At 42.9% G+C, this 20,106-nt stretch overlaps 4 protein-coding genes across 6 annotated transcripts in view; all 4 read right to left on the bottom strand.

Annotated features, from left to right (window-relative positions):
* The window catches only part of unm_hu7910 (un-named hu7910), a 69,734-nt gene extending 64,363 nt beyond the window's left edge, over positions 1–5,371 (bottom strand). Inside the window, exon 1 of the mRNA XM_079490305.1 lies at positions 5,166–5,371. Coding sequence (XP_079346431.1) covers positions 5,166–5,205 — 40 coding nt within the window. The 5' untranslated portion in view covers positions 5,206–5,371. The remainder of the gene's footprint in view (positions 1–5,165) is intronic.
* mtmr6 (myotubularin related protein 6) overlaps positions 1–20,106 on the bottom strand; it is a 122,224-nt gene that overhangs the window by 47,758 nt on the left and 54,360 nt on the right. The window lies entirely within an intron of this gene.
* Positions 7,794–13,094, bottom strand: ropn1l (rhophilin associated tail protein 1-like; the record flags this gene model as incomplete). The annotated part of the gene is made up of 6 exons (XM_079489885.1): positions 7,794–7,887; positions 8,917–9,092; positions 9,982–10,176; positions 10,754–11,129; positions 11,378–11,512; positions 13,090–13,094. 6 exons carry the CDS (start codon positions 13,092–13,094, stop codon positions 7,794–7,796), a joined length of 981 nt encoding a protein of 326 aa, XP_079346011.1.
* Positions 17,560–20,106, bottom strand: part of nup58 (nucleoporin 58) — a 30,271-nt gene continuing 27,724 nt past the window's right edge. The window contains exon 13 of one of the 3 annotated variants that reach the window (XM_079489415.1): positions 17,560–19,221. In XM_079489415.1, the coding sequence (XP_079345541.1) occupies positions 19,049–19,221 (173 nt within the window). In that variant the 3' untranslated portion in view covers positions 17,560–19,048. The remainder of the gene's footprint in view (positions 19,222–20,106) is intronic. The other 2 variants (XM_079489414.1, XM_079489416.1) reach the window with 2 other exon arrangements.

Here is a 20,106-nt window from a genome sequence, read left to right as displayed (position 1 = left end):
TAACCCTAACCTCACAGGGAAGACACGGCACCCTACCTACCCCCCCAAACCCAAACCTCACAGGGAAGACACGGCACTCTACCTACCCCCCCAAACCCTAACCCAAACCTAACCCTAACCTCACAGGGAAGACATGGCACCCTACCTACCCCCCCAAACCCTAACCCAAACCCTAACCTAGCCCTAACCTCACAGGGAAGACACGGCACCCTACGTACCCCAAACCCAAACCCTACCCAGGGTTAGGGTTTGGGTAGGAAGACACAGGTGACTTTTAACCAGCAATCCATGTCGGGAGCCACGGGTGAGTCTTAACCAGCCACGCATCTGTCGGATTGTTGCAGATGCCAGAGCTGGCCGATGCGAAAACTGTGGGTCAGAGGTTCTCTGATCTCCATGCCTTCAGGCTTGCGGAGACAAAAATAGCCATCTTATTGGGTGTAAAAAAAAGAAAACACGTTTACCAAATGACCGAATGCCCCCGCCCCTAGTTACAACCAAAGTTGTCATTTAAATGACAACTTATTTTTTTACAAGGGTTCATTTATTAGTTTGTAATGATGATAATTACAAGATGAGTGTTAAAAACAAATCATATATTGCTTTCTATCGTATCGTTAGTGATTTTTAACTAGGGGCGGGGGCATTCGGGCATTTGGGAAACGTGTTTTTTTTACACGCAATAAGATGGCAATTTTTTTTTGTCTCCGCAAGCCTGAAGGCATGGAGATCAGGGAACCTCTGCCCCACATTTGTCGCATCGGCCTGTTACCATAACTCTGGCATCTGCAAACTAACTGATTTTGTAGACATTCATTGTTAAAACAATTGGGTTTAAAAGTAGCCCAAAAAACCCTGCATCTCGTTCTCGATTAATCTACATGAGCGATGTTAAGTCGATTAGAGGTTCTACTACATTTTGTTTTCGATATGTTTTCAGTTAATTACTTATAACTGTACTGTTAACTGATCTGTATTACAGGGACAAACCCTGATTTAATTATTTACTTGATTAATTAACTAACTAACCCATTCATCCACCCACCAATTCTCACTCACTCATTCATTCATTGGCGGTGGTCCAGGGGTAGAGTGACCAATACAAGGTTCCCAGTTCAAACCCGGGCTCCCCCAGAGTTAGTGTCAAAGTATCCTTGAGCAAGACACTGAACCCCAAATTTCTCCCGATGTGCAGGTTGGTGCATTGCATGGTTTCCTCCACCATCGGTGTATGTCTGTCTGTCCCTCTCTATCTCTCGCTCGCTCGCTCACATGATGTGCGCGCGCACAAACACAAGCGCGCGACCGACACAAACACACGCACGCACGCATGCAAAAGAAAGTTGAATCCCGTCGCAGTGCCAGCAGGCAGAGAAGGGGAGGAGGTATAACCAGCGGTGGGATCATAATCTGGGACTCAACAACTTACTTTGACTGTTCTTTGGAGCAAACGAGCAGTTGAAGGAAATAAGTAATATATCCATTTGAAACGCGATATGGGCTCCGCCATGACACTACACACTAGTCACTAGTAAACAAACTCTGCGCGTCACCACGTGTACACACACACACTTTGCTGCAGCGGGGACCGGACCGGCGCATTAAAAGTAACAGCCAGGAAATGCGCTGTTCCCACGCTGTTGAAAGTGTTCAACAAAACATTTTTTAAATTAAATTTGAGTGATATTATGGTAATGTTATTTCCATTCAAAGTAGTATTTCAATAGTTTTATTATGTTTTTATTATATATATATATATATATATATATATATATATATATTATTTCTTTTCACCCCTCCCTTTTTTTTTTTTAAGATTCTTCCGCGTACCACCTGGGGGGGCTCAAGTACCACCGGTGGTACGCGTACCACAGGTTGAGAACCACTGTGATAGCTAAATAAGTGTAATAATCCGATTAATGGTTTAAATAATCGGCAGGTGAATAGATTATGAAAATAATCGTTAGTTGCAGCCCTAGTGAATGTATTGCACAATCTCTGTAAAGCTATATAAATGCACCATTTACCATTCATTAATTCAGAATGAGTGATGGGTGATGAGGCGAGAGGGTCAAACTGTTTTCCCAATCTTGCTGAAACTTCTCAACTTCCCAACCTCCAAGTGTGATGTTGATTAGAGCGTGCTTGTCGTCCATGATAGCGTGCAGCTTCCACCAATCTAATAGAGTGATTCCCTCTGCACCATGGCAACGGAACCACCACGTCAACTCATCAGATTTTAACGTTTGTCTTGATGTTAGCTCAGTGGCCTTGTGGTTAGAGTGTCCGCCCTGTGACTGGGAGGTCGGGGTTCAATCCCCGGCCGGGTCATACCAAAAACTCTAAAAAAAAATGGGACCCAGTGCCTCCCTGCTTGACACTCAGCATCAAGGGTTGGATTGGGGGTAAGTCCCTGCGACATACTAGCGTCATGTCCAGGGGGTGTACTTGTACATCAAGCTGCCTCACGCTACAGAAACAGGAGATAGGCTCCTGCCCTATGGGCCTCATGGCTCGGCAAGGCTACTTACTACTACTTACTTGATGCTATATGACACTTAGTCTTGTCTTGTTCACATGGTCTTTCTATTGTGATGAGGACACTGACTCACAATGCATCCTGGGTCCTGTGGGAGCGTCACTCTCACACAGGTTATGGACAACTATCAATGCCAGGCAATAGAAAATACCATGTCTTTCTTTCGCTTACATTTTCACAACAGAACGATAAGATTCAGGTTCAAAATGAAATCAGTCACATTTCACCTTTTCTCCAGTAAGGGATTGTCTGAACTCTCAGGGGTCTGAACTACTTCTGATGGATGAGGTGTCAGGTAGTTCTATTCCCTTCCCAATGCCATGTCAATCTTCTGGGACAAGCACGCCTATCCCATTACAACTTCTGTCCTGATTTTGAATCTCTCCCTGTGTGTGTGTGTGTGTGTGTGTGTGTGTGTGTGTGTGTGTGTGTGTGTGTGTGTGTGTGTGTGTGTGTGTGTGTGTGTGTGTGTGTGTGTGTGTGTGTGTGTGTGACCGATTCAGTGATGTTTGTGAGATCCAGGGTCACATGCTTTTTACGAGGACACAAGTTGATGTACAACTCGCCACCATTGTAAAAACATCAGGTTGCATACTGTATCCTGTTCCTTCATATCATCTGTTTATTGTTGGTGACAATTTAATTACTTTTAAGATATGTTATATGCCAAATTGTGAAAAATTACGTAAGAAAGAGGCGAACATTGTGAAAATAGACAATCTACAAGCGTAGTCTGGCTATTTTCACAATATTTATCGTTGGATCTGAGAATTGTATTAAACAAAAACTTGACAGATACAAAGAGGATAATGCAAGCTACGACTGCAATCGTGGCGGGTTTAATGTTGTTTAATACAAGAATCAGGTTAAATTAATGGGCTGTCAATTTCCAGAGCCATAGAGTAAGACAGAGTTACGACAACTCTGTTCACTTCATGGGGCCAGGCTCTTCTACATAGACTTCTATTGGCCTCTAGATGCCAGATAGCGTTCCTTACGGCTAGTGAAAGCCTAGATGTCCCCTCAGCCAGTTGGCCCTGGGACTCGAACACAAGCACAGCCACCAGACCTACTGGACTAAACCAAATAAGAAAACAAAAAGAAAGTTGTCTGAAACTAGCCAAAACCAGAGCAAAATGGAATGCTATTTAGCTTTACCGGCTGTGCACTGTGAATGGTTAAAAACTAAATTATGACGCCATCACAGCCCACCAAAATACTTTTTAAAATGTACTAAATCAACTGTAGATTTAGCTGACTAAACTCTCACGATAAAACATGATAGTCAACTAAAACAAAAACATTTCAGATAACGGTCAAATGGAGTTTTATTCAAAAGACTATGACTAAAGGACAGCAAACTTTACTGTCAAAATGAACACCGTGACAAACTCTACTTGTCATGTGAATTAATTAGTCTACAACATTCACAAATCTGACAAAGAAAGCACCACAATAATTATTAAATATGATACAGTGGCTGGTTCATTCCCGTCAGACCTGTAACACATCATGTCTCTTTGCAAACCGGGAGCGGATACGAATGTTCTATGGCTGTGTATTATGAAATATTATGTATAATCACAGACATTCTAGGGCTACAGTATGTAAATGATAGACTGACAGACACAGAGTAGAGAGAGAGAGAGAGAGAGACAGAGAGAGTAAGTGAGAGAAGCAGACAGACAGACAGAGACACAGAGAGCGAGAGATACAGACACAGAGAGAGAGAGAGAGAGAGAGAGCTCCAGTCTCCATACAGGCCCCTTTTCAGTTATTTTTGGTTCTTAGTCCATGAGCCAGAGCTCCAAAATTGGAACATTAATTATGAATTGAGTGGGCAAAACCATACCTATATTAGATTGTCATCACCATGAAACTTCCTCAATTGAATACTTACACGAAGATAATGATTTATTGTATTACAAATTTTACATTTTTAAATATGCAAATGAGGCATTATGTAGGAAAATATGCAAAATTATCGAAAATATGAAAAAGCTACTACTGTGGAAGGGTTATCATGTATTAATTTACTTGTATTGATCCTATAAACAATTTAATATAGGTCTAGTTTGCCCACCAATTTTGGAGCTCTGGCTCATGGACTAAAACCCAAAAAGAACTGAACCGGTTCCCATTGGGAACCAACCGGTGGAAAGGGGTCTCAGAGTGGTAGCCTGCAGACAGGGGTGTTCCAGCTAGCACCAGATGTAGCTAACAGCAGCAGTACCAGCATCATCATCATCTATGCTCTATTGCTCTCTCACTGTTGATAAACTACATACACAACCCAGCAGCCGGCATGCTAACGCTAGCATCATTCACCAGCCATATAGTCCCAGTCAGTCTGTCAATAAAGATGTAGCCCATTGAATGAAGCATAACGTCAAGTCAACACAACATTAAAAACACCGCAGCATTGCTTTATAATTCTCTCCCAAAAAGTATGAAGTGTCGCGAGAGTCGCCCCGAAAAAGAGCGGATCTACAAGCTCACAAGCGTTGCGGGAGCGACGCCTTGTGAGCTTGTAGATCCGCTCTTTTTCGGGGCGACTCTCGCGAGATTTGTTGCAACACACAAAAAGGAGTGAATGTAGTGTTTTTTTGTTAAAATAATAACAAACCTTTCTTGTTGTGGGTTTTGTTCGTCTTCTTCTGGGCCATGGTGGCTGCCGCCAACGCCGACTGTATCGATCCCAAAAAAACTATCGATTATTATAATATGAATGTGCTGATCGGAAGGGTTCGTATCAGACCAGGAGCATCAGAGACAGAACTGTGGTGGTGATGAGGCAGGAGTTCAGTTCAACGACCACTGTGCTGCAGCAGCGGAGCGGACCGGCGTTGCCAGGTCGCAAGAGAAATAAGCAACCAGGGTCTACAAAAGAAACAAGCCCAGTGTTTGTTTGTTTGTTTGTTTGTTTGTTTGTTTGTTTGTTTGTTTGATTGATTGATTGATTGATTGATTGATTGATTGATTGATTGATTGATTGATAGATAGATAGTTTGCAGAATTACAATACATTTCAAGCACAACTCAATACATGATGAATTCCTGTTCTGTTCTTTGACTATATAGAAGTGTCTATTTGTACGTCTCTAAATGTTTTGATGAATTGAACATGGTGGACCCTCTTGTAAACAAGTGTAATGCTTAATTGGGTCGTCCACTCACAGTTAACAGTCTTTGTATTGAGTTTGTGCTTGAAATTCTGCAAACTGTTAATAAATATTTCAATCAATCAATCAAAAAACTAAAACTGTTAACTGTGAGTGGACTACACCATAAAGCACAGCGCTACACTTGTTCACAAGAGGGTCCACCTTGTTCAATTCATCATAACATTTAGACGTACAAATATACCTCGGGCAAAAACTATAAACTGCATAACATTTTGTAAAAAATAAAACTATACAAGCATAAATTACTGCATAAAGCTGAACATGTTGAAGTTTGAACTAGATTTCTAGCACAAAGTATGTGGAAGTGGTTGCAAATTATGCAGCATAATTGTATGAAATAGTTTAATAATTATTAGTTGTATAATTATTGATGGTCCTCCTTGACATGGAAATGTTTGAGAACAACATTCTATCTTTGAACAACATTAAAAACATTAAAAAGCAAGGCCAGATAAACAACTACACTTTTGAAAGAATTAAAGAAAAAGAAAAATCCATAAACCGTAATCACCAATTAGTAAGTGACTTTACAGAAAAACAAGCCAAAATTCGCTTTTAATAAGCAGACCTGGCAACACTGGTGGACACCCAGGGGGCGGAACCTTACGTTACCCTATTGCAGATCTACAAGCTCACAACGCGTCAATATCAAAGACGTTGTGAGCTTCTAGATCTGCTTTTTCCCCCCAACTTTCTATTTTTGCTGATCTTGTTGAATCTTGCCCCAAACTAAACCAGATTTTTACTAAGATTAGAAATGTTAAAAACGAACACCAACTAAATTAAATTAAAAACCCCACTAAAACTAAGCATTTTCAACGAAATTAAATACCAAACCGACTTTAGAAACGAATTAAAAACGAACTGAAATGTAATTGACAGACTATGAACATGGTAGCAAAATAACCGTTTAAAGAGATCTTGCGCCCTCTATTGTTTTAGTTCAACAATAGCAATTTTATGTTTTGTCAAATAAAATAACTAGTAGGCCTATTATACAATAGTAGTAGGCTAAGTATAAGTAAGTAAGTAAGTAAGTAAGTAAGTAAGTAAGTAAGTAAGTAAGTAAGTAAGAATAATTGATTGATTGATTGAAATATGTATTAACAGTTTGCAGAATTACAATACATTTCAAGCACAAACTCAATACAAAGACTGTTAACTGGGAGTGGACGACCCAATTAAGCATTACACTTGTGACTTGTTTAAAAGAGGGTCCACCTTGTTCAATTCATCAAAACAAATAAGAACAAATAAGACAGAAAAGAAAACCCACCCATACTGCTCAGTGACACTGCATAAAATATAATAGTAAGATGAAATGCTGTCATGGAAAACAAAAACAACTGATTTGAATGATGACGATAGACGCAGCTTGGGCACCGAAGAACAGCTTGGGCACTATAAGGAATATTATAGTGGGCACATCAATGTCAAATAAATGGTAAATCGCTGTTCCATAAATAAAATAAATACGATAAATAAACCGTCAAAACGCTACACATACACAGCTCCAAGAGAACAGTTGAAAGCAGTGCCTCTGCCTATCAGCAACACCTGCTGCTAATAAGGAGGCAAGGCAGGTGACTCATCAAATTAGTAGAATTAGAATACCAAAACGACAAGAAATCATATGGCTCTTTAATCTCTCTTCTACAGTGCCTAATGCCTATAAGCTTTCAGACAGTCACAGACTATTATCTCTCTCTCACACACACACGCACGCACGCACGCACGCACACACACACACACACACACACACACACACACACACACACACACACACACACACACAGGAGAGAGATTAAAAATCAGGACAGAAGTTGTAATGGGATAGGCGTGCTTGTCCCAGAAGATTGACATGGGAAGGGAATAGAACTACCTGACACCTCATCCATCAGACGTAGTTCAGACCCCTGAGAATTCAGACAATCCCTTACTGGAGAAAAGGTGAAATGTGACTGATTTCATTTTTAACCTGAATCTTATCGTTCTGTTGTGAAAAAAAAGTCAAACTTCAGAGTTGCACACTGAACTTGCAGGCCTTCAGGCCGTGTTATAATAAGTCCCTATTCAGTCCGGTCCGCTGTAGCAGTAGATATTTGGTCCAGGTTTTCCAGGTGGATGAAGTCCAGCGGTTTTATCATCCCTGCTTGCTGCTCCCTGGAACACATGTTAAATATGTCCATGTTCAGTGGTGGGAAGTCATTAGTGCATTTACTTAAGTACTGTACTTTTGCAACCAGATCTTATTTTAATTATGTTTGGGAGACAAGAAAACACTTTTATTAGATAGGTAATAGGCCTATGTGTTTTTTCAGCATTTCAAAGTGTCCATTTTGTCAATGGACACTGGGCTCACTTACTTCCTGGAGTTGGACTACATGTTGTCTCAGTCATAGACATATAAACGTAGACGCCCTTTCTGCCTCTGGAGCGTATGTGCTCAAGGGAGGGCAACACTTTCCAGAGATTCCTTGCGAAGCCCCGCGGAAGCATGAGCGTGCGTCACACGGTCACAGGGCGCATGTTCGGGTCTGTAAGTCCCGGAAAAGAAGCGCTGTGATTGGCCAGTAATCACTTGAGTGGCAGCGTGACATAACGTGCCTTCCACACTTCCGGCGTACTTCCTCTCCCAGTGTAAATTATTCCGCACCTCCTTCAACAAACACATCGCTCCAACAAACTGCAGCGGCCAATGAGGCATCAATATCTATGGTCTCAGTAAGACAGCCATCCCCCTATCCACAAGGAGGAGCAGTGCACCAAATCATTATGGGAATTGTAGTCCAGGAAGGAAGTGAGCCCAGTGTCCATGACATCATGGACACTTTGAAATACTAAAATATCTAAAAACTCATATTACCCACATAAAAAACCCCAGGAAAGTGTTTCTTGTCTCCCAAACATCATTAACCCATTTTGGGCAGGAACCCCTTTTGGTATTCTAAGCATTATGTTATACTTTAGCTATTGAAAAATAGCATATCTACAAGCTCATAGCGCGGCACCGGGTTCCGTGCAACAAGCTTGTAGGTCTGCTATTTTTGAAAAATCGTGAAAATGTAGTGCAAATCTTTGAATATATATTATTTTGCTTCTGGGGGGGTCCCTGGAACAACATATTTTCAGATGGGGGTGAAGAAAAAAGGGTGAAGTGTCCCTGTAGGACGAGGTTGGAGAAACACCTACGCTGTGGTGTGCAGGCTGCTGAGGACATCCTGCATCCGGTCGGGTGGGATATCCCCGTCCAGCCGGGCCAGGAAGGTGTAGAGGGTGACGAAGGTGCTGAAGGGGATCCGCGCCGCGCCTCCCTCCTCATCCTCCGTCAGGACCTCACAGGCAACCCTCAGTGCACTGTGGATGCTCTGAGGGAGACAGATGGCACGCACGCACGTGCACGCACACACACACACACACACACACACACACACACACACACACACACACACACACACACACACAATTTTCAAATGGCCGAAATGTATAGGGTTGAAGTGGTTAAAATCTGCAAAGTAACTAGTAACTAAAGTTTTCAAATAATTGTAGTGAAGTAAAAGTACACATTTGTAAAAGGTGTAGTGGAGTAGAAGTACTGGAAATTGGAAATACTCAAGTAAAGTACAAATACCTAAAAAAGTACAGTATTTAAGTAAAAATGCTTAGTTACTTTCCACCACTGGCAACCCGCCACCTCTATTCCAGAAAGCACGCTGGCTGGGCCAGGCTAGGGGTCAAGTGTCTTGCTCCACAACATTAGCCTGGCTAATAAGCCAGAGTGCCAGGCCGTTGGCAAAAAAAAAAGCCTGCCCGCGACAGTGTTGTGTGATATTAGTCTGGCTTATTAGCCAGGCTACCACAACAGTAGGGTTTGGGGCAGTGGTGGCCTAAGGGTTAAAGGAGCGCCCTTGTTGCCGAAAGGTTGCCGGTTCGATTCCCCGGACGGGCAGGAAAGATCTGGGTGGGGAAGTGATTGTCATCACTCACCCAACACCGCTGAAGTGCCCTTGAGCAAGGCACTGAACCCCCAACTGCTCCCCCTGGAGCTGCTTAGTGGCCAACAGTATAAGACTGTGGTTGTACTGGTCAGCTCCCAGGTTTTAATGTGTGTCTGTCTGTGTGTTTCTATGTGCAGGGCGTTGCTGAAAATGAGCACCTGTGCTCAGCTACTTCCCTGGGTAAAAAACAACATGGGAATCGAACCCGGGACCCTTGGTTCCCCATGCCGGTATAGCAGCATCATCATCATCATCTCACCCCTCCCAGAGCGCTGCAGCCCAGAGCGAAGAAGTGCATCCAGTCGACGTGGTCCTCCTCCTCTGTGAAGTCACCCAGACAGAGCAGGCTCTGCAGCTGCTCCTCTGGCAGACACACTCCCTTCCATCTCACACGGAGGTCCTCCCTGCTGCACGTCTGCTTCGGCATGGACATGTCTATGTGGCTCGGAGACAGCTGGGGGAGAGAGAGAGAGAGAGACAGACAGACAGACAGACAGACAGACAGACAGACAGACAGACAGACAGACAGACAGACAGACAGACAGACAGACAGACAGACAGACAGACAGTTTAAAATAGGGCTTAAGTGATTAAAGACCTCAATTACACCCACACGACCAGAAGCTTGAACATTCAGTGGATTCTCTGGGGTTTTCTGTGTGGCCTTTTGAGCTGCAATGAAAACAGGCAGAATCCCTCAACAGTGGCAAACTGTTATGTCATATATGTGATTTGTGGACTCTCACATCACAGTGAGTCCACAGGCAAATCAGAGCACTCGTTTGAGCCAGAAAACCCCAGAAGAATTACAAAAACTTTTGTTTATGTCACAATCCCTTTAATGTGTATGAATCTGTATGTGAAGCTGTGAAATAAGTATAATATTTGCCTCTGATGTGTATAGTAGAGTAGAAGTATAAAGCATTATTTTATAAATGTACTTCATAGTTACTTCCCACGACTGCCTTTAACCCATTAAAGTGCTTGAGCAGACCTGGGGTCAGCCCAGTATCTGTCTTCTGGGTGACTACCTGTTTGTGCAGGACCTTGAGCCGACCTGGGGTCAGCCCAGTGTCTGTCTTCTGGGTGACTACCTGTTTGTGCAGGACCTTGAGCCGACCTGGGGTCAGCCCAGTGTCTGTCTTCTGGGTGACTACCTGTTTGTGCAGGACCTTGAGCCGACCTGGGGTCAGCCCAGTGTCTGTCTTCTGGGTGACTACCTGTTTGTGCAGGACCTTGAGCAGACCTGGGGTCAGCCCAGTATCTGTCTTCTGGGTGACTACCTGTTTGTGCAGGACCTTGAGCAGACCTGGGGTCAGCCCAGTGTCTGTCTTCTGGGAGGCCACATGTATCTCAAGCCTGTCTTTCACTGGAAGAGTCTCTCCTTTGGACAGAGCATGGAAATACCTGCACAACACACGCACACGCACACGCACGCACACACACACACACACACACACACACACACACACACACACACACACACACACACACACACACACACACACACACACACACACACACACACACACACACACACACACACACACACACACACACACACACGGTGCATTTATAGTTAGATAGATGTATCCATCGCCCATATAGCTGAACCCCTGACAGCAAAAAGCAAGAGATTGCTCTAGTCTACTTACGCTGCACACCACAGCAGCACATCCCGGGGCTGGGTTCTGATGGCTGCCTTGGTGAACTGTTTGAGGATGTCTGGCAGCTCCGGAGGGATGTTGATTTGCTGGGCACAGTACATTGTGTCTGGAAGAGGCATTGCTCTGCAAAAGAAACAGGGGAAAAAAAATACGTTAACGAAAAGACAGGATCGGGGCGCTGTGGGGTCGTTAGAATTGTGGATGCTGGCCTTGGCCATGGCTCAGCGGTCCAGGAACCTTGGCTGGTAATCCAGTGTGCCGCGGGTTCGACTCCCGATGCCGACAGCCTTTACTGCATGTCACCCCCCCCCCCCATCTCTCTCCCCATTTCACTGTCAGCCTATACTGTCTGTCCCTCCATAAAAAAGGGGGATTTTTTTTGTGTGGATGCTAGTAGTGTAGGATTCTCCTTGTGGATGGTTTGGACATGCAGACGAGGGAGAGCTAGGGCTATAGGGAGAAGGATGCAGAAGATGGAAGTGCCAGGTGAGAGTAGAGGAAGGCCAAAGACGAGGGTTTATGGGCGCGGTGAGAGAGGAGGACATGCAGGTGGCTGGAGTGACCAAGGAAGATGGGACAAGCCTACCTCATTGAATCACTGACAACCTGATCATTGCAGTGGTTCTACCTTTTAAGGCTACGACCCCCAAAATAATCCAGGGGACCTCCCACCCTGACAAGCACATGATGGAACTGTAGGAGTTTTTGTTACATTTTGTTTGACTCTGTTCCAGTTCAGATAAATATTGAGGAAATAGACAATCGGCTATTTTCAATAACTTTTGCCTCTGTCTTATATTATTTGACCATTTTAACAGTTTTCATAATATTTTATAATGTTGATAACCTTTGATGCAATAAGGGTCTTATTTTAACATAGTAAAAAAAAGTACTTCGTCATCCAAAGTTAGTGGGAGGGGCCTATCTTGCAAAACAATGCCACAAATCACGAACGGAATGTCCAATCTATCCCAAAACATGTCGCAGGTGGTTTTATCAACCCAGAGCCAAAAGAAATTATGTAGGGGGTGCCGCAAATGCAAAAAATGTGAGTTTGTTGCAGAAAAATCGCATGATCACAGAGGTGACATAACATTGTAAATTGGCTGGCAAAATTAGTGGGAGGGGCCTATATATGCGATTGCAGCAACCACACTTTTTTTCCAAAATTGCGACTAGTTTCTAGTTAATATTTACTAGAGTCCTACTAGACCCCAGGAAATTACATCTGGCAACAAAAGATCACAAGATCTACTGAATGTGAAGTAGGTATATTGTGTGTCATAGGCTCAATATGTCAGTTTGTCACATTCCATGTGATCTTTTGTGGCCAGATATAATTTCTGTGACTTTCTCTATAGCTAATAACGACCTAAAACATGAACCTTGGTTGAAAAAAACTAAAGTTGTCCTTTACATTGTCACTTCATTCAGTTCATTGTCATCTGTAACCTGACTCCGCCAGATGGGGCAGCAGAGAGTACACTGGGTTCCCCCCTCCTGGGAACCCAGTGTACTCTCTGCTGCCCCATCTGGCGGAGTCAGGTTATGTCATCTGGGGACCACCGCAAAATCATGTGGGGTCTCCACATGAAACCCAAAGACCAAAGGCCACTTTATTGGTGATCTTTTTTTCCAGTGAATACATTTGGACATTCATTTGTCTGAAAAGTTCAAATCAGAGGGAGATGAACAATTACCTCATTAACACATATAGCCTACAATTACTGTAATTTCACTTTAACATAAAAACCATTTAGCTGGCCAATTGAACCACATTATAAAGCCTAATTTATTCCAAAGCGAAAGCAGTTATCCTGTGCACTTAGTTGTAATTACCTCATAGGAATCAGGGAGACAAGCAATTAGTATGAACTAAAAAATAAAACATCTCTTTATAATAAAACGCCACTTTATAAGACAAAAACGAATAGTTTAGATTATCTATTATATGCTTTCTTTTCTGATATTATTGTATTGAATTGGATATGCTATGTTTTCGTTTTTAATTTGCTGCTCCTATTTTTGCACTGCAGGATTAAACATCGTTGTCTATGCATGTCACTTTGAGCCTCATTCTTGGACAGCGACGTCTCTAGTCTGCAGGACTACAGGCCAATAATAGTAGCCAGCTAGTAGGCTATTTACCTGCGTTAGCCTATGCTTTACTACGCAGAGCCGCACAAGCTTATTATCATCATCAATGTTTATAAGAAGCTGTAATGTTACCCGAGTTGTTGTTTAGAGATGTGTGGAAGCGGTAGTGTCTTGGAATGAAACGCTAAAGGCTGCTAAACTCACAGTAACCAAATGTTTGTCAACGGTGTTGCATAGCAACAATGGACACGCACGCACGCATAATGAGCTGAGCTACACAGTGACATCATGTAACATTAATTAGGGGTTCGCGGTTGAGCTCAAACTATGACCACAGAGTCATGACAATATGCAGATTTAATAATCAGATCTGTTATGACCTTTTTAATTATTTTTTACAACGGTGCTAGTCTACAACAATGTGGATTGTAATGGGGGGATGGAATGCCACACCAAAGCTTTTTGCAGGTGGAAATTCTGTTGACTGGTTTATTTTTATCTGGCAAATTAATCTGTTCCACACTCACTCCAGAGGGCCACTATAGTTCCACACTTACTCCAGAGGGCACTATAGTTCCACACTTACTCCAGAGGGCACTATAGTTCCACACTCACTCCAGAGGGCCACTATATTTCCACACTCACTCCAGACTAGGGCCAATATATTTCCACACTCACTCCAGAGGGCCACTATATTTCCACACTCACTCCAGAGGGCCACTATATTTCCACACTCACTCCAGGGGGCCACTATATTTCCACACTCACTCCAGGGGGCCACTATACTTCCACACTCACTCCAGGGGGCCACTATACTTCCACACTCACTCCAGAGGGCCACTATATTTCCACACTCACTCCAGGGGGCCACTATATTTCCACACTCACTCCAGGGGGCCACTATACTTCCACACTCACTCCAGAGGGCCACATTGCATATTACTGTCGTAGCAAAAATAGCCGGTCTACAAGCTCAAAACGTGTCGCAGTGCGATGCGTTTTGCGCTTAATATAGATCAGCTATTTTTGCTAAAATTTGAATTGAAATCCTGAATACGTTTTTGCAATTTTTCAATTGGAATCCTGAGGTAACATTATTTATTTTCAAATGCCTTTCAAATTATGTTAACTTTATAAACTAAATACAAATACATAGGACATAACATTTGTTATGTAAAACAAAAAGACAATAACATTTTAATACTACTCATTAAGCCAGGGGTTCTCAACGTTTTTGGCCGGGGACCCCCGGAAATGCTTTGGCAATGTCTCGGGACCCCCGCCCCGCCCCCTCCCGACCCCCAATATAAATTGACTGCTACAATAACCTTAACCCATTTTGGGCGGGAACCCCTTTTGGTGTTTTAAGCATTATGTTATAATTTAGCTATTGAAAAATAGCAGATCTACAAGCTCATAGCGCGCCACTGAGTGGCGCGCTACGAGCTTGTAGGTCTGCTATTTTTGAAAAATCGTGATAAAAAAATAATAATAATAATCTTTTTTTTAAATAATTTGGGGACCCCCTAAAATAATTTGGCGACCCCCCGAGGGGTCGCGACCCACGGGTTGAGAACCCCTGCATTAAGCTACTCATTTAGTAAAAGCGGGTCATGTATGATATGGCACACGCGACAAGTCAAAGAATGTTTGGTCAGACACAGTCAAAAGTCTGGCCACGTGAGATTAGGTCAGACACTGTTCCAGTTACGCCCTCCTGGACAAGACATTCAAGACACAGGTTTCCTGAATTAAGACAGCACCCAGCTACACACACACACACACACACACAGTTAACACGCACAGGCATCTTAAGGATTTTATTATTAAACAGTTCTTTGAAAATACAGGTTTACAGATTAATAGAAAATAAAAATACAACTACCAGTATTGGTAACAGAAAAAGAAAATGACGGTGTGTACAATAACAATTGCAAAAGCATACAAGAACTTATTTCCCCCCCCCCCCACCCCTTTTTGCACATCATGAGTTAGCATTTCTCTAAATTCTCACTAATTTACTCACCACACACACACACACACACACACACACACACACACACACACACACACACACACACACACACACACACACACACACACACACACACACACACACACACACACACACACACACACACACACACACACACACACACACACAGGCAAGTGCAAAAATCTGTCCTAGCACACAATGCTGGGTACATACAGAGATATCGCCATGTAATGGTAGCCATGTAGGACACACTGACAAATGTTCATATTTCGCACGTGTACACTTAATTATTCATAGGAGAACAGAAAATGCTTAACGTTGGACATTTCGGTAGAGGCTTGGGTTGTACAGTTACCGTGGCATGATGTAACAATTAAGTCCAATTGGCGAGTTGAAATGAATACTGGTAATCCAAAAACCCATCCAAAAATAGCCTTGTGTACTTCCTTTGTACGATTGAAAGTCACTCTTTTAGCACATAAACGAACACAAACAAAGCCTATATGCTGACAATATATAACATCACAAAACCGAGTACATTATTTTAAAAAAAAAGATCAAGAAGGAAGGAAAGAAGACCCGGACTGTATCCACAGATCCGCATCTTCAAATAGTAAAATCAGCTGTTACATAACATCTTACAATGAAGTCAATGAGATGAAATATTTGTATTAATTTCTAATCAACTTTGCAACAGTTCAACATAATCATCTCACCAACTGGACTAGTTACATAACACGCCAAATACATAACCAAAACCTCTACCAAAGAAGGAAATAAAACAAAAAAAGCATTTGATGAGGTTGGACGGCTGCTATGAAAGAAATCCCCAACAACAACACAGGTTACGTGGATAATGGATATGGTAATGGACAATATCCCCAAATGTGCTCGTCCCTTTACCCTTCCCAAATACAGCATGTTTCTAAACTTGATATAAAAATAAAATTGTGCCGCACCCAAAAAAACTTGCCCTGCATACTCTCTCCTGGCCATATAGAAAAAAAGAAAAGAAAATCTAGAATCAATTACGCACCTCATGTAGATTTTGTCCCATTCCTGGGCAAAACATCTTCAAACCACCATCACACAATTCGTATTTTGAGATCGATTGATCTTGACTGATGCAACGGGACAGTTACAACTTTCAAAATAGTGTTAAATAGCTCTATAGTCTGATAGTAATCATTGCTATGGTGTTAGTTCAGTAACAGGGGCCTTTTATTAAAGAGCTGGAGAGATACGGAACAAATACGCTATAGCAATAATTACTATCACAAAGCTTAAACCAAAATCTTTAACCAAATAAAAAGCAGCTTTCACTTTATAACTGATCCAAGTATGTTGTCTGGTCGGCAATCCCCAAAAAAGGATGCGACACCTTTGTGATGACCAATACGCTGAGGTGATGCAGACACCGATACGTTGAGGTGATGCAGACACCAATACGCTGAGGTGATGCAGACACCAATACGTTGAGGTGATGCAGACACCGATACGTTGAGGTGATGCAGACACCAATACGTTGAGGTGATGCAGACACCAATACGCTGAGGTGATGCAGACACCGATACGCTGAGGTGATGCAGACACCAATACGTTGAGGTGATGCAGACACCAATACGTTGAGGTGATGCAGACACCAATACGTTGAGGTGATGCAGACACCGATACGTTGAGGTGATGCAGACACCAATACGCTGAGGTGATGCAGACACCAATACGCTGAGGTGATGCAGACACCAATACGCTGAGGTGATGCAGACACCAATACGATGAGGTGATGCAGACACCGATATGTTGAGGTGATGCAGACACCGATACGTTGAGGTGATGCAGACACCAATACGCTGAGGTGATGCAGACACCAATACGCTGAGGTGATGCAGACACCAATACGCTGAGGTGATGCAGACACCGATACGTTGAGGTGATGCAGACACCAATACGCTGAGGTGATGCAGACACCGATACGTTGAGGTGATGCAGACACCGATACGTTGAGGTGATGCAGACACCGATACGTTGAGGTGATGCAGACACCCGATACGCTGAGGTGAAGGTGATGCAGACACCAATACGTTGAGGTGATGCAGACACCAATACACTGAGGTGATGCAGACACCGATACGCTGAGGCAACGCAAGTTAAGTGGGATACATTTCAAGATAATCATTTACTTCAGTGGTTCTCAAAGTGGTGTTCAGGCCAGGGACCCTCAGCGTTCCTTGAGGGGGTTCCAAATTGACTCCTTAAATGTTTGTAAGAGCGTACACATGGAACCTTATGGACCTTAAAATGGTGGTCTTTAAGAAGTTTTAGAACCACTGGTTTACCTCTACAGGCCCCTTACCACTCTGCTCGTCTCCACTGCTACACTACATCCAAAATATCCCCCCACGTATGAAATCCAACAATTCAGGTATACTTAAAGAAAGTTCAAGGAGCCTAAAGCTCCAAAATTCCTCTGCCAGTCAAGAACCACTGTCTTATACTTTCATTTTGAAAGCGTATTCAGAACCAAGACATCAAATAAATGTGTTCATTCTTTGTCCAGGCGCTAACTGGATAATATAAACAGTGAAATGTAGCAACAGATAAAGTGATTATACATGAGCGATTTGTAGTAGTCACTGAAAACTGGGTGGGTAATCAATAGGGATAACATGGTGGACTGGACTGAACAAAGCCAAGTCAAATCCCTTGAACTACCGATGAGCGTCGTCTCAAAACGTCGCCATTACACCCCCGTCTTATATAAGATCCTCTTTGTTCTTTTTGTTGGCTGATGATTGGAGATGATTTTAGGGCCAGTATATGCTTTGGGTGAGACCAAGTTCACGATTCCAGAGAGAAACCCAGAGCCGCCTGGCTCTGTGCATATCAGTAGTCCCAGGTTTCCAGAAGGTGGCATACGGTACGCCAGTGTTTCTCAAACCTTTTTAACTTAAACTTCAATTTTGCTAAATTCTCAGTTACAGACCTGTTAAAGGACCACGTCACCACTTTTCAACCTATGTTCATATAATTGGTCCTCACTAATGTTCATGATAAAACACACATTTTTCCTACTCAGTCTGTCTCATAGGAGGGCTTTGGGCAGTTCGGACACCTGTCCACCAGTGACATCATTAGGCAGATCTTTTTTTTTAAACAAGATTTGTTTTAAAATATATTTAGATTTGTATTATCGTGAAACCGATGGCTTTCATTATCGCATTGCAACTTTTCAGGAAAAGAAAGCCTGCAGTTTCTATTAGCATGGATTCCCCATTGATGATGTCACTGGTTGACGGGTTTCTGAACCACCCACAGCCCTCCTATGAGACACAGACTGAGTAGAAAACAATTGTGGTATTTTATCATGAACATTAGTGAAGACCAATTATAGGAAGAGAAGTTGAAAAGTGGTGAAATGGTCCTTTAAGGTTTTGAACAGGGAAACGCATGCAAATTGTGTTTTGCTATGGGGAAAATGAGGTATGCTACCTTGTAGACACCTGGGATTACAGTTCTGCACCGAGCCCATTAGAGCAGAGGGCTCCCCATCCATCCATGGGGGTCTTCTATCTCTTGCCCCTCTTGTTGCCCACAGGGGGTTTCTTGAGCTGCAGCAGGGGTCCGCCGGTGCCGAAGCCCGTCGCTGGGGGGTTGGACACCCCGAACGTGAGGCCTACCGCGGCGTTGATGCCGGGATTGTTGGTAAAGTTAAAGCCTGACATGTTGGTGCTTCCGAAACCTGGAGAGGGAGGGATGGATGGCAGGGAGGGGGAAAGGGGCGGTGGAGAAAAGAAGAGGACCAAAACGGCATTAACCGCATGACATGACATGCAGCTCAAGATAAGCAATATGAAATACTAAGCAATAAGTAGATCAGCTATTTCAGGCAAAGACAATTGGTGTAGACACTGTAGAGGGAAAAACAGGACAGGGCCAAGTATAGACCCCTGGGGGATGCCAGTCAAGAAGTACAGGTATATAGGGTTTTAAGTGGTTATTAATAACACAAAATTACTATCAGTAATAGTAATTTTTAAAATACAGGCCATGGTTACCGTAGTTTTAAAGGTGCAGTGCAACGGAAATGGTGGACATTTTATTTTGAAGTTTCAAACGGTTCAAGTTGAAACACCGGTCTGAAGTTTCTGAACCAATCAGAGCGTCGCATCCCTTCAGGCGATGGGACGGTAGCTAGGGACGGTTGCTATGCTATACGCAGCAGCATGCTGTGTGTTTGTTTACAAATCAAATAGACGGCCAGCTGTACCAGTTTACTGTTATGTGTCTTATTTCTACCCTATAATGTTTTCAGATACATATTTTAGCGTGATGATTAAGTTGAAACCGAGTAATAGACTGTCTGGATGTCATCTTGAATGGGAATAAAAACGGAGGATTTCTGTAATCAATAGCAGATGTGCTGCACGGATGCGCACATATGGGGAATTAAACGGGTGAGCTTCATTTTTATTGGCTTTTATCGATGTGGGCCATTTGATATAAAAACACACAAAAATTAGAATTTTCCCATTCTTTTGGCATCCATTGTTAGGTATGACCATAATATGGTCATATGATGACCACGGATATGGTCTAAAAGTGTGAAAAACGTATTTTTCATTTC

Source organism: Electrona antarctica (genome assembly GCF_951216825.1).
Source record: "Electrona antarctica genome assembly, chromosome: 20".
NCBI classification, from domain to species: domain Eukaryota; kingdom Metazoa; phylum Chordata; class Actinopteri; order Myctophiformes; family Myctophidae; genus Electrona; species Electrona antarctica.
The sequence above is the reverse complement of the archived record's forward strand: the minus strand, read 5'-3'. Positions and strand labels throughout refer to the sequence as shown.